The 16219-nt window shown below is 30.4% G+C and overlaps 1 protein-coding gene across 2 annotated transcripts in view; it reads left to right on the top strand.

Moving 5' to 3' along the window:
* LOC143252688 (insulin receptor substrate 1-like) overlaps window positions 1-16219 on the top strand; it is an 88629-nt gene that overhangs the window by 51238 nt on the left and 21172 nt on the right. For both annotated transcript variants that reach the window (XM_076505218.1, XM_076505219.1), the window contains 3 exons: window positions 5979-6127; window positions 11278-11420; window positions 15677-15919. In XM_076505218.1, the coding sequence (XP_076361333.1) occupies window positions 5979-6127; window positions 11278-11420; window positions 15677-15919 (535 nt within the window). The remainder of the gene's footprint in view (window positions 1-5978; window positions 6128-11277; window positions 11421-15676; window positions 15920-16219) is intronic.

Here is a 16219-nt window from a genome sequence, read left to right as displayed (position 1 = left end):
ATTCTATATCATTAATCCCTAACTTTACAACTTAATCAAATCAAGCACCCCCAGTGGTACAGCGATATGTCTGCTGACTCAAGTCACTAGAAACCTGGTTTCGATACCCCCAGTGTACAGAACACAGATCGCCCATTGTGAACTTCGTGTTTAATTCCAGAGAAACAATAAAATTAAAAATGGTGCGTTCTCATATATTGAAACCGCTACCTTGTTTTATAACGTTGTCGGTTTTTGTTGGTTTCTCATGATGCACTTTTACTTTCGTGTCGAAAAGTATAAAAATGTGTATATAGATAAAAAATCCACCATGGTTTATTTGGTTTATCAGTTCTTCGTGTTTCATATTTCTTTACCTCTTCATCCAGTTTTGTGGTGATTAATATGTATTATTAACTTACATATATGTGTCTGTATACAAGTGATTGTTACTTCTATCTAGCCTCCAAGAGGCACAGCGGAATGTCTGCAGAGTCACAACGTCAGAAACCGCGTTTCGATACTCGTGGTGAATAGTCAGTCTGTTGTGTAGCTTTGTGTTTAACTTCAAACAAATACTTGTATGTGTCATTGATGCATGATTTGAAAAGAGAATATTGTGATTCTGAACGTTAAATAATATTTTACTTGTAATTAATTCCTGAGCCTTTAGAAATTTATTAGTTAATAGGATTGTATTTTCTTTTATTCACGTATATACATTTCCACGCAGTTATTATCAGCGCGTCTTTCACGTCATATTAATGTGTTATTGTACAGAATTTAGTGTGAAAAATTGATCTATGTTTACTAGGCATTATATGAATTGCTTTTGTTGTTGTTTTGGAACAGTAAAACTTCAACCACTTTACGATGAATTTACATGGTGAACGACCTTTGGTGTGTTTTAAAATGCCCCAAGTGATTTCGTGACTAAGTTTAAATAAATATCATTGGTCGTACTGACGAAACCAGGCTCGAGTGTGGTTCCATCTATTATAAAACATGTTGACTACTAAATTGTATCCGTGTCTCCTTCTAATGCTGTAACTTCTTGCAGTTAATGTATCAGGATTAATAATAGTACTTTACACACATTTTAGAGAAAACATTTGGAACAGTAGTAGCCTGGTATGGCCTGTTGTAAGAGGCCGTATTATGAATCTGAGGGTTCGCAGTTTGCAGCTCGTTACATCCAAAACCTGTTCCACACATTGAGACCATACGTGTGTTTTAGAACAGTTGAATCCCATTATTTGACTAGAGTATTCTAAGAGTTGATTGTGGGTGCTGTTGACTAGCTGCTTTCTCTCGCTCAATTTAACATAGATTTTGTATAGATTTTCATGAATTTTCGAAGCAAAGTAAATTATAGTAGTAGCATTGTAGAGGATTTACATTAAGTTCATTAGTGACTTATCAGGTGAGTTGTTTATTAAATTCGTTTCACGTGATCACGAAGTTTTTCATCGGAATAAAAATAGCAAGACAATAAATAGTTGTGTCATCGTGCATACTGAACTGTTTGTGGTATTTTCGTATAATTATTGTTAGCCTTTAAAAGTTACAACACACACACAGTATGAACTTGAAAGGTGATGGGGTCTTAGGAATGTGGAGTTACTAGCAAATCAGGAAAGATCTCTGAGATCCAGGTCAACCTGATTACGGTTATTACCATCGAATATTGGCTGGCATGTTTAATTTTAAGTTGTTTACTCCACGAGGCTACTGCGGCCTTACATGCCAAGGCCACGCATGCTCTCTCTTCTGTAAATTTGTGACGTGTTTACAAGATGTATCTATCGATCGTGTAAGAGTGGAGGCATAAACTACGTTTCTGGATGAACTGTTGTCATAGCAACGGTCATTAGCTGTGCTACTTCCGCAAGAGAATAACACAGACATCATTTTTCAGGGATTAAAATATTAAGAATCGCGTTAACTTGATGAAACATAGTGGTGTTTGTTTTTCTTCTAAATTTGTTTTTAGCTGTTTGATGTATGAGGTAACGTTATTTATTCTTCTTGGACACGTTAGTACAGAAGTAACCTTGTGAAGTAACAATAACATAGCAGTGTATCTAACGCCGGTTTACATAATAAAGAATCACAGGTTTTTTCTATGCCTCAGATAAAACACAAGTTACACACTAATATAACATTCCCCAACCTGTAGAAGCTGTGATTTTATGACAATGTTTTGCATCACATCCTATCGGGAAAAATCTATTTATATAACTATTTGCTGCATTGTTGCTGTTGTGTGTCAACATTCCAACCTATGGGAATGCTTTGTTTGTTACTAATAGCAGCCTCATAGTTGTCATATGGTACATCACAGCTTGGTTGCAACTTCAATAATAATGCATTTTCAACACTAAACTGTCAGAGACAGGTTGTAGCTTAAATTAATAACTTATAATCATGTAAAGATTTTTTAGTAATAATGCTGGTAGATGTGTCACATTACACTATATGATTAAAGGTTAAAAAGTTGCTTTGATTGCATATCCTAATATTAAAATATTTGTCACATTGATTAAAATTATATATAAGATTACCACTGGAACCAATTGTGGCACCAGACTATATGTTACCATTATTAAACTGAGTAGTGTGGGTTGGCAAATATACTTTTACTGCCATCATGATACTTGAATGAACTGTGCAGGCATTAATTAACTTTGTACCATCAAATCAACATTATTTTTGTGTTTGTTATCCATGATACAGAAGTGATACAAAAGTGGGTTATTAGTTTTTTTCATTCAAAGCAAGTCATGTGATCACAGCAACAAATATATACTACAAACATAGTCATTAGCAACTTCTGATCAAAATTAAGCTAATTATGTAGTAATGAAAACTAAAATGTAACTTGTACATAATCCCAGTTGTGTGTGTCATAGTAAACCTAAAAAAAAGTATATTCAATTCAAGATTTGATAGTCTGCCAAGGTGTTGACTATTTCAGATGTTGTTATGGTTTTGACCTTGATGTTATGTAATCAATAGCATATCGTTTACTAAGTCATCTTGATAATTGTAATCATCAATATATTTTCCACTGCTTAGATGTTTAGGGTTTAAAATTTGATGTCTTTGTAAAGTATAAGTTACACTTAGTACAGTTTAGTAAAAAGAAATGTCTGCCAGGGTTTTCATTTTTTTTTATTTACATGAAGTATTTTTAATCTGCTAATTGTGTTTGACGTTTGACTAAAGTGAGGTTAAAAATTGTGTTACAAATCTTAGAAGTGAAAAAGTTGTAAACCTCTTCTTGTTTCATAAGCATATGAATAAATATATTATCTTAAATAGATAACTTTCTAATATTTGTTTTGTGTATACATTTCATTATGCTCTGGATACATTTTCTGTTATCTTGTACAAAACACAACCACAAAATTAAGTATTTATGGATTAAAATACAAAATACATATTCTTATTTTTTTTAAATGTTATCAAGTTGTTATCTGATGTAAACTACTATACAGGTAAAATAACCTGATTATATGATCCAATTTTCATAAACATGATAATGTATTTTTGACAAATACCAGTATTTTGCTTGCTTTTTAACAGTGCAAGTTTCATTCTTGACAGCATTAATTTTAGTGTAACGTTTTTACGTAAAAAAACTGAAAAGTTTAATTATCTTGTAATTTTAAACAATTAGGATTCGTAATATAAACTTGTACCTTGTTCTTTACTTATTTATGCAGTGTGTGTGATTTTTCCTGTCACAGGCTGCTTTACTGTTATTTTTATGCTTGTTAATGAAAGAATTTTCAGTGGCATGAATTAATAAAATCTTTTGTTGATCACATATAAAACAAAGCATCTGTTACAATCTTGCATGGCAGTACAATGTAAGGCTGCATCATCTCACAAAAAAGGATCAAAAGGATCATTCAGCAGTTCTACACAAGCAAATATCTGCCAGTATATTTACCATAGCATTTGACACTTTCCCACTGGGTCAAGGGTTAAAGGCATCATCTCATTTGTTGACTTGCATTCAGTATTTTATTGAACTACTGTTTTATGAATTTGTGTCAATGAGTTTGGTATCAAATTGTAGATTATAGTTCAAATTTTAATATCATATATGAGTTTTTTTCTTAATTTAAAAGTAAATAAACATAGAAAACTGCAGTCTTCTTATTTGGTCTCAAGATGGGATCAGCCCTTGACCACTGCAACTTTTGCAACCCTATATTTCTTTTCTTTGATGAAAGAAAGCAGAAGGTGTTATAAATGGAGTTTATGTCACAAGTGGTGCACATCAGGCCTCAGTCTTAGGACCATGATATCAAAATATTAGGTGTTGCTAGCTGTAAAGAGAATGGTGCTGATTTACAAAAGGATTTTAATCATTTAGTGAGTTTGACACATAAATTGCAGATGGGTTTTAATTGTGATAAATACAATATACTGCATGTGGGTTATCATGATTTGAATTATAAGTGTAATTTGGATGGGAATAACCTTAACAATGTCATGAAAGGAAAGGGTCTTGGTGTAGTGATTGATCAGTTTCTTTTTAAGCCATCCAAGCTCAGGAAAGACATTGAATTGTTGGAAAGGGTAGAGAGAAGGGTTACCAAAGTGGTAACTTGGATGAAAAGGTTGTCATACGAGTAGAGATTAATATCCTTAAATTGTTTTCACTTGAAAAAAGAAGAATTGGAGTGAATATGATTGAAGTGTTTAAGATTGTAAAAGGCATGGATAATGTTAATGCATCAACAATTTTCATACTTAACAGCAAGAATTATAAAACTAGGGGACATAAACATAGATTTAGGCAAGGTAGAAGCCATTTTCAGCTATTTTTCAAATAGGACAATTGGCCTATGGAATGGATTGCTTTTGTATGTTATGGAGGCAGTAAATTTGAGTGAATTTATAAAGAAAGCTTGATAAATATATGAAATATAAGGGCTGGTTTTAATACTTCTTTTTATTTAATAGTTTTAGTTTGGTAAAGAGGGTGGAAAAGCCAAGATGGATCAATAGGTCCCTTCTCCTGAGCACTATGTTAAATAATTACATTTATCACTCCATCAATAATCCTAGACCATGTTATTTACAGTGAAGCAAAACTTCAGAGAATTGAATGCCTTTTTTTTTAAAACAACATATCTCATGATTGGTATTTACCATCCCTGTAAGAACCAGTTAATAATTGACTGATTAAAAAACAGGAAGCTCAGATTGATTTTTTTCCAGTGGTCTGTGAAATTTCTTCTAAATTTTTTTCAGCAAGTTTAAGTCATAATATCATTTTTAAAGTTTCATAGTACAAATATAATTTGAATTAAGTCAAATAACTTTTGAAAAAGTAAATGTTTCAAAATAATCAGAACAGGTTTACACTAAAAGTATACTTTTTAACAGCCTCAATAATTTAATTCATAAATAAATATTTTATCTCTATTTGTCATAATATAACTTAGTTTCGTAAGTTAAATTTAAGTTATGTACCATAAACATCCATATACTGGGAGAAAATCTCTAAGACAAAAATCTGGATATCAATGAACAGGTTTAAGACATTTTCAGTGGAATGGTATTGCAGCATTAGTCAAATACCAACCAGGTTTTAAAAAGTTTGTACTCATTGAAAGTTTAGCTTAGGATTAATATGTGGAAGTTGTAGTAAATCAAGTTTCTAAGTTGTGTTCTGGTTATAGTGATAAAGGCATTATAATATGCCTTGAGAAATTCCAGAAAGTACTTCTCTTAGCTCTAAGATAAAACACCAAATGAGTAATGATTTTTAGTAGAAAGAAAAGATTTCATTGGGTATTACAAATATAATAAACACAAATATTTATAATGTTTTTTGTATTTTCTCCAATACTATTTGTTACTAGTATGAAAAAAATTCTGGAAAAAGGTTTTCAAATAATTTTGCATCTACCAAGTTGTGAGAAATAACTGTTAAATGCAAAGGTATTCTGTTTCAATGAGTTATTTCTTCCTTGCAGAACACATATGGCAAGTGACAGTAAAGCCCAATACTCTGAAAAGCAGTAAAAATATCACTGGACAACATTGGTTGTGTCTAACCACTACCTCTCTCAACTTGGTCAGAATGAATCCACATGGTGATCAGAATGAAACCATAGAGTTTCCTGTAAGTAAAACATAAAGATATGCATTGTACTTCTTGATTCATTAAGTAATGCCCAAATGTGTTGCATATAAGTAATGTGCAAGTGTGTGGTGTATGATGGGATTTCAACAGTTTATTTTTGATATAAATGAATTGGGCATATTTGTTTGAAAAATATGAAATTAATTATTTATTATACAACAATTAAGCTGTAAGACAACTCTCTCATAATAAGTTCTAGAAAGTTTACTACAGGTTTCTTTCTTTCAGATATTTACACAGTTAAGTTGTTCAAAATGGTTAAAACTTAAATTATGTTTGATTTCAATCTCACCAAAGTATGTTACTTAAAGCTTTATCTGAATGTTAATCATAAAAGTTAACCACAACATGGTAACTTCCCTAAATTGTGAAGTACTTCGAACACTGCTAGAATTTTGTTGTCATTGAAACTGTTATCACCTTGAAACATTATGACTTTAGGTACTTTTCTCTTGATGTTTCTTCCAGAGCTTTTATTTTACTCTTTCTAGAGGTAAAGTTTTGGAAAATGTTACTTGTTGTCTTCTTCACTTATTGGGTTTGATGTTTTTGATGGATCCTCATCTGGTTTCCAAGTAAACAATATTTTGTTTGCTACTATGATATTATCATCCAATTATTAATAGCTTCTGAAACTACATGCAACATTGCTGCATGTAGGTCTTCATTGATTGAAGCAAGTTTTAAAGTAGACTCTTTAGGTGTCAGGTTTTTAAACCTTACTACTATCATGAAACACAGACTTGTAAGCACTGACATGATATTTGTTTTTCTTTTGTCACTTACTAGACAAACTGATGAGTAGGGTCTGTGATGTCTTTCAAAAAATTGTGCAACTTGTGTATGAGTTGCAATGTTTATAAACAAGTTATTTTTTATACCATATTCAGCAAGTAGAACAGTTTTCATCAAATCAGATAAGTTTAATATATATGGTAGATAACTGCAAAATATTCTGATGATTAGCATCTTTACTGAATATTATTATATTTATCCTATTCAGAGAACATAAATAAATAAATTGGTTAATTAATCTTAAATTGCAGTCAGGGTACCTCTTAAAAATATTATTTCCTATATTGGTGATAGTAAAACATTTTTATTATTTAAGTATCAATTTATTTGACTTTAAAAAGATTAGTGTGAAATTACTATATATTTGAAAAGAAAACACTAGTATTTAGATGACATTACTGATTCACTCACCAATTAGGAAATTTCTAAATTATCTTTGAAAAAAAATTGCCAAAAGATTTTTTTACATTTTTTTTCTTTTCAAAATGAGTGAATACCATAGTAGAATAAGACAGTATTTGTAACAATTATGAAGGTATTTTTGCAGTTGTAGAAGAAGTGTTATACATTAACTGATTAATGAGTCCATCAGTTAGCAAGTTCCACTGTCTTCCTAGTTATATTCCACGTAATATTGGCTTCTGATCAACCTTGCTTATTAAGTGTGAAAGTTTTGATATTGATACATTTCAGACCTGTGGTTCTGTCCCTGCTGTTGATATTTCAATTATTCATCAATTTCTCAAATTTAAAACATCTTAGTTTTATAAGTGCTGTCACAGTATACTAACAGAATTCATCTAAACATCAAATAGGTTTAGCATTACAATGTAAGAAACATACTGAAAATGTTTTTTGAAGTAGCACATTTCAGACAAGAAATGTTCATTTAGATTTTTCCACAAATCACTGGTAAGATTTCAACATTCACTTTTTTATTTACCAGTATTAAACACAATAGTAGTAGACATCCAAAAGAACACTTTCAAGACTTTCAAAAACAAACAAACAAACCTTTAACTTCCAAAAAGGTAATTCTGCATGGAAAAAATTTTCATAATGCTGTTACTATTTTGTATCTGTTGGAGAAACTTTGCATAAATATTTGTCTGTAATGTATATCTCTGGCTTTAAAATCACTCGTGACAAATTATTTTAAAATTTCATAATTTGGAATAATCTCTATGTATAATGAACAAAAATTAATATTCATAAATAATCATTACAGTCGTATCAGTAATTAAATGTACTAAACAAAGTTTTCATTATCTTGTTTACTGTGTCTAAGCTGTCCATTTATCTAATATTTTTAGTTGCTCTATTGTCTGTGGTTTATGGTATTAATATAAGATGATTTCTTTTCACTTAACTGCACTTGTCTTGTTACTATGGAAGTTGACTTCAGGTTGATGTTTAAGATAATCTTCTTGTTGATCTGTTCTTGGCACTACTCTGGAAGTGATTTCTGCAGGTTGACTTACCATTAGAAAAGTTTTCTACATTTAGCTAACTAGTTGACTGTTCTCTCACTGTTATACTGTGAAAGATGGTCACAGTGGATGATCTTAGCTCGCAGAACTTGTAGATTCTGTATACCACATCTTTGATTCTTTTGATTGCAACTTATAGCTTCTCTCACCACATACTTACTTTGAAGTCTCTTGCATCAAGTATTGTGTAGCCATTAAATTTAATTAAGTCTTAACAACCAAAAGCATTTTCATCTTATCACTAGTTGATTTAAGTCTTTCTCTGGTAAAGCCATGTACATCATTATTGGTGATTCTTTGTTTCTCTCTGCATATTCAGTACAAGACTGCTGAAGAATTATCCTCAAGATATGAGTATAGGAGGTTCATTGGCACTTGTGAGTTCTCTCCCAAACATCAGTGATGTTGGTATCTTCTTTGTTGTATCATGTATTGCTGTTTCAGAAATTTATGGATAACAGTGAAAGATCTTAATCACATACTTTATGATGTTCATCAATGTAAATAGTTAATTATTATCGAAATATAATAATTATTGCATATCTCATTTTTTTGTCAAAAGCTAGATGAAGAGTCATTGTTCTGATAATTTTTTTGGTTTTTGTAAATTTTACACATCTCTACAAATTAGATCATGTGATGATCCATAGGCATCTCAAATCTTGAAATAAATACATTATCTAGTTTTCTTACTAGAGTTTCTGCTTCCTGAAATGTAATAAGCTTCTGGCAGTTTGGTAAAGTAGTCCATCATAACAATGACATAGTTATTTTAACTATTATTCTGTGAGAGAGGACCAAGTGCATTGATGACAGTTCCTTCAAATGATGATTCAACATAACACTGTTGTAGTTATTCATGTTATTTCTGTTGTGGACCTTTAATACTTGCAGCATTTACACCAGTTATAAATATCTGGCACCCAATTTAATTGAAGCATTATCTTGCTCCCTCTAGTACCTTAAACACCTAAGTGTCCAATCTGATTGGAATTTTTGAAGATGATAAAGTGCTCCTGACTATTGCATGCGAAAGAATCAATTGTAGTCATAGCTTCTGTTCACTAGTATCTTACCATTTCTGACATAACAAGCCATCTTTGCCCATTACATGTTTGACTTTGTATGGAGTGACTGTTTGCCACAAGAGTTGTTCTGCACAGTTCTTAATCTACTGGTTTCCTGTGCTTTTCTCTTTTCACAGTGTTTACATGCTTCACTAACATAATGTAGTCTTCATAATGAGTAAAGTTTATTGAGGCACCTTGCTACTTACCTTCTGGATTGTGAAAATTCATCAACCACTTCAGTGCTGCATGATCTGTCTGGAGTGTAAACTTTTGTCCATACAAGTAATGATGTACATGACTTAAGATTCCAATAACACTTAGCAGCTCTTTTCAAATTGTAAAATACCTCTTTTACTCATCATCCATAACCTTGCTATAGTAGAAAATCACATATTCATTTCACTGTTGTATTTGTATTTGCAAAATCACTGGTAACTATATCTTATACAAGTGGATTTTCAAGAGTTGGATGTGCTAACAGATGAATAGGGATTAATTTTCTTCTTTTAGTTTAATGAATGCTTGTTCACAAACAGCAGTCCAATGACACTTATTTAGAGGGTGAACTACATGTGATAATGACTTTACAAATCAACAATAGTAAGAACACAGTCCAAGAATCTTTTACCTTGTACAAGTTCTGTAGTGTTGGTCAATTCTAGCCAGATTCAGTCTGAGATGGGTTTGCAGACACACTGCCCTAGATAACTCATCTGTTGGAGTACAAAATATAACCCCAAGCAAACTAAAATTATGAGGTTTCCCTTTCTGCATATCAAATCAAGTATATTTACTTCCAGTTTTAATAGCCGACTTGAATCAGTGTTTAGTGCTGCTAAAGATACCTGAGCCATTTTATCATTTGTTTGATATAATCATTTCTTGTCGAGTCAAACAGGATTCTGTATAACTCTAAACCACAAGTATTTAATACATTAATTTTTGGTACATTGGATAAATTCACACACACATGAAGATTTTTGGCTAACATTTTGAAACTTTTAGTATTCTAAAACTGTTACTTGCTTTGGAATAATTGTCAATACCATATCAAGCACGTTTGAGGCAGATGTTATGTGAATGTATGTAGTATACATTGCAAATTAGCTTTACCCATGTAAATAAATAACTGAACTTATAGATGTCATATGATTTCCTTTATGCAGAGATTTTTTTTTTCAGTTACTTTAATTGAAATGAGAGAATAATATCTGATTGATTGCAAGTTCATTGATGAGAGTCAAGAAGATGTCCTGTTTATTGGTCACAATTTGTTAGCCTAGCCTTCAGACCCACAGAGCTTGCAATCAGAAGAAATGTGACTTAAATCAGATTATCATGATCTTTTTAGTAAAGTGGTTGATAAATGATTATGAGCTGTTAACTGTTGTACTTTTAAAGGTGAATGGTAATTGGCAATCAACCTGTTTCTTATAGTAATGATGTGTACTTGAACTTGCAACTATTGCTTAATAATTACACACAATTTTAAGTATTTCAACATTTCACCCTCATAATCTGATTACAAGGGTATTTGGCACCTAGTTCTTAAATGCTGGAGAGAACCTTGTAAATGTTTTCATGAGTTTTACTAAACTTCTTATTATTATGATTGGATTATTATTACTTACATGTTGGTCTATATTTTGGCCTACAGTATAACAAATCCATTACAAACTGAATTAATAAAAAAAAATTCAGATTCATATCTATTTGCTGTTCTATATTTTTAGAGCATCATCTCTTGTTTATTTTTAAAATTGTAATCTTGTAGCTGATGAGTATAAGAAGATGTGGGCACACGGATTCATTTTTCTTCATGGAGGTTGGTAGATCTGCAATAACAGGAGCAGGAGAGTTGTGGATGCAGGCAGAAGACAAAGTTGTAGCACAGAATATGCATGAAACTATTTTAGGGTAAGTGGACATTTGTATTTCAGTTATTTTAGGTATTCTGGACTCATAAAATATTCTAAAATAGGATTAGTATTTTATTATTAGTTTGCCTTCTGATAAAAGTATTGTGGTTAATGAAAGACAAATTACATTTGGCATAATCATGAAATGGTATTTTATGGTATAAAATCTAATAGAAAAACTTCTCTTGTCCTCTTACGAGAGAGCCCCCCCCCACTAGTACAGCGGTATGTCTACAGATTTACAATGCTAAAATCAGAGGTTCGATTCCCCTCAGTGCTCTCAGCAGATAGCCCAATGTGGTTTTGCTATAAGAAAACACACATTTGTTTTACAAGTTCGTAAAAAAATCAAAGTTGTGATTTTTTTTACTCTTTCAGTAATAGTCAAAAAGGAAATGCAAGCTTCTTTTCTTTTTTTTTTTTGAGACCTTAAATCTGATTTTATGGCAGTTAGAAAACATGATCACCAAATTATGATGAAAATGTAAATTTGACAGTTTTGAAAGCTGTTTATATATTTCTGTTTAATTACTTACAATAAAGTTGACTCAAGTACTGTTAAAAGCTTTTGAATAAATACATTTATTTTGATCTGTTAGTGAAATAATTAATGAATGACTAAATATTTGTTAAATGTGAAATTTCTGCCCAACAGGTGTGGCTTATTTGCAAAGAAATGATATTTAAATTTGTTTTATTACATACTAAACAAAAAATTGTCAAAGTACCATATAAGTATATAAAAGACGCTGGATTTTTAAATGTAACTGGCATGACTTTTATAATTACAGGATTATAATATTATTTCCTAATATTTACCAAAGTTATTAGAAAGTGCTTTTTTTTTAAATGTACCTAGTAAGAAAAGGGGCAAAAAATAATTTTTAGTTAATTAATAAATAGTCTAAGTTATAACACCTTAAAGTTGGTCTCTAACTTTGTTGATAGGATTCACACCAAGTTGAAAAATTAGATTTCTATACATTACCAATAGTAAGAAAACAATATCCTTATTTAAACTGGTTTCTGGTTTAAGTTAATGTACAGTGAGAATTTACTTATCTCAAGCACTGTTTACTTTTTCAAAGTTACTAGTAGAAAATTCACAGTAACACCGTAGGCTTGTAGATACAAAACTGATCAGTGTACTCAATTTAGATGTTTTATATATATCTTTAGGTGAATAGTAGATAAACCACTGACCAGTCCAGGCCACTGACATCAGGGATATGTCAACTTGCACATAAAAATAAATGTATTCGATCATAAAAAAACTTCTCCTTAAAATTAAAACATTACTTAGAATCACTTGAGTTTTATTTCCAATATCAAAAATTGTTTGATTGCAAACAGGAATACAGGAACTCATGTCTCTATACAGGAACTCATGTCTCTCACAATTAAGAAACTTAAAAAAAAAAAAAAGTGGCATTTTGATTGAGAGAAAAGCTGGTTTCCTGCAAGAATATTTTTTTGTTTCCAAATTCAGAATAAAAAGTATGGAAACCCTCTGAAATTTTGTAGGCATGATTAAATTTCTTTAACATCTAAAGACTTAAACTATTGAAATAGGATTAAGGTCCAGAAAAGAAAGATCTTCAAGTAGAAAAAATGACAGTACTTAGACTTTATGATCTCATTGTAAGCTTTATATATTAAAAAAACGTTGAATAGTACAGAAATATTATTAACATTGGAATCATGGTATAGTAATTGCTTGGTCATAAAGGTTACCATTAAATAGAAAATGGGCTGTTTAGTGATAAGCCCCCAACATTATAATAAAAACAATATTTTATAGATTATTACCCTTCCTGTAACAATGAGAAGCAACTCATCGCATAAAGTAATAACTTGTAGAGTTACATGTAAATATGTAAAGATCATGTATTATAATGAACACAATTTGAGATACAGACACTGATCATATGTATAAATTGGGAATATAAAAATGATTTCTTTTCTGAAGAACAAAAGGGTTTATATTTTTGATTAAATATGCACTGGTTAAAGTTGCAAACAACAAATTATTTTTCAGGTAATATCTCGAAAATTGTTTTCAAATAAACTAATTTTTAACCAGAAAACTAACTTCTGTATGAGATAATTTTGAATTTTTTTGGTTGGCTTAAGAGGTACAAAATATTTGCTAATTGTATTATCAAACCATTATACATATTTTTACTTCTAAAATTTATTATTTTGTGTGTTTATGATTTTTTAAGGACTGAAAACTCACTCTTAAAGATGGTTTTTAAAATATTCTAAATCTACTTCATGTGTCTTACTTTTTCTGTTTTTCAAAGGATAACATGGAATAGTAAAAATGTAAATAACCTATAATTATTAAGCTACTGTAATTTTTTCAAAGCTCTCACATCCATTATTTAATGATAATATACATGATCAGGTTCTATATTGTCATGAAAATATATGATATTATCAGTATTAGATAACTTATTATTATAATGTTTATAAATGGATTACTGTTCTCTTATTTTGGAAACAAAATACACAGTATTTTAGATTAAATAAAAATATTTAAAGTTTAAACATCACTGTTTAGGCAGCAAACTTTAATAGTTCATGTTTACTGTTATCATAAATTCAGGTTTTTTGAGACTTTGTTTCCATTTAACTACTTTTGTTCCTTTCCCCTTGTATTAAAATCTAATCATTATTTTTGTAATCATGCTTACAAATTTGTACTACAATGCTTAAGCTATTTTCAGTAGATGGCACATGAAGGTGTTCTTATAAATAAAAATAGTTATTTATAAAATATTAACTAAAATTTAACTTTGACAAACCTTACACCCTTAGAATTAAAATGTTTGATTAATAGTTTTGTTTTGAGTTTGCTTACTGATTAAATATATTATGAGTTATAGCTTTTACAATGAGTAAGATTTATTTTTATAACAGTGATTGAAACATTGTACCTTACTTACCTTATTTACTGTATTACTTATTTTAATCTGAATTTTCTTGAAAGTGTATGTATAGAGGTTTGTTTTCTGATACATTCAGATTTCTAAGAGTTGAATGTATTGTATTTTAAAGTCTCATATTATATTGTTCTTTTATATTTATCCAGTATTTTATGTCAAATATTAGACTATTTGTTGAAATTTGCATACCACATCATTTACACCTGCATAGTAGGAAGTTGTTATGGAATAAGTATCAGTTGGGCCTGTATTTTTTGTTGAAGTAATCAAATATAAACAATTGTTTATTCGAACATATGTTAAAGCATATGCTCATTTTTCAGCACTGTGTGAAATAATTGTATGTCAGTACATTTAGTAACAGTCAAGAACTAACTGTAGATTAGAAAATTTATATTTACAACTAATACCAAGGACATAACATCTGTGCTGCTTGTGTGAAGAGTTAAGAATTAATCAAAGATTAAGGTAGTACTGACCCTTAAAACTGGGCAAATTTACATAATGAGGAAACATTATTAAATGTGTTTATTGTACACATTTACTAAAAAATTACTGACATTTAAATGCAGAAGAACCTTAATGATTATTCTTCTGAAAAGGTAGTTTACACTGGGATCACCAGTTTATTAGCATGATCACCATTAAGGATTATCACTCAGTTCTTCAGCTTATTAACATGATAACTTCACCGTTAAAGCCAGTATCAGCATGAAAGTTAGCACACCCATTTATATTACACTCTTCCATAGCTTAAGTTTTTTCTTAATTGAAAAATATTTACCACTTGTCTTGTTTTGAGTGTAATTACCACAACAAAGACATTAATTGAAAAATTAATTGCCTCTAGATTGTTAAAATTGCAAAAAATTTGCAAAGTTTTTTAATTCAAGCTATGAGGATGTTCACTTGAAGTATATGTATCAACTTTCACGTTTCTGTCATTTCATAACTAAAGCTATGGCATTAAAACAATTTATGTATTTCTTTACTCCTGTCATATTAATTATGAGTATGGCATGTATATAACTGAAAACACATCTTCAGAGATTGCAACATCATACTTTTGTTTTATGCTCAACTTGAAGATTATAAGAAGTGTTTAACAATGTTTTATTAAAATATAAATGCACCCATTTTTAAGGGTCAGTGCTGCCTTAAGTGCAACTTAGGACCTGTGTGTTGCTTACAGAGATATATTGAAATAACATTATAAAAAAAAGGAGTTGGTGTAATTTTCTTTTTGATACACTGTTAGTGTTACTATTTTCATGATATATATATATAAATGTTACATGATCAGAGCTATGAAGCTTTCAAAAACAAAAGATGAGTTAGGGCCTATAGCTCGACCTAGAAGTGCTTCAACCAGTGAGAACAGCAAACCAATATCATCTCGTCGACATGGAGGTGCACTTCCTTACCAACCTCAGAGTATGAGTTTAGAACGGACACCAGTGATTTCAACTATCAGGGAACGCTGTGATAGCATGCCAACTAGAGCACGCACAACTAGTGAAAACTACCATGATTTCTTTAGCAGCAGGTTAGTTTAAACATAATGAATGATAGAATTTTAGCATTTTCACATAAATTTCTAGTCTTAAGTATTTAATTGTTTGCAAAGGCTAGTGTTAAACTAAATAAATTACTTTGTAGCTTTTTCTTTTTCAACCTTCTAGAGTTACTAATAATACTGTATTGAACATTTGATAATATTGCTAGCAGCACATTTGAAATTTTATAACACTTTCTTTTTAGAGTGTTTTCTGGTCACACATATTATAAATATGTGGTTAGGTTTTCATATAAACAACCAACAAACTTCAAAAAATACCCAAGGTAA

This window comes from Tachypleus tridentatus, chromosome 6, assembly GCF_004210375.1.
Source record: "Tachypleus tridentatus isolate NWPU-2018 chromosome 6, ASM421037v1, whole genome shotgun sequence".
Lineage (NCBI taxonomy): Eukaryota > Metazoa > Arthropoda > Merostomata > Xiphosura > Limulidae > Tachypleus > Tachypleus tridentatus.
The sequence above is the reverse complement of the archived record's forward strand: the minus strand, read 5'-3'. Positions and strand labels throughout refer to the sequence as shown.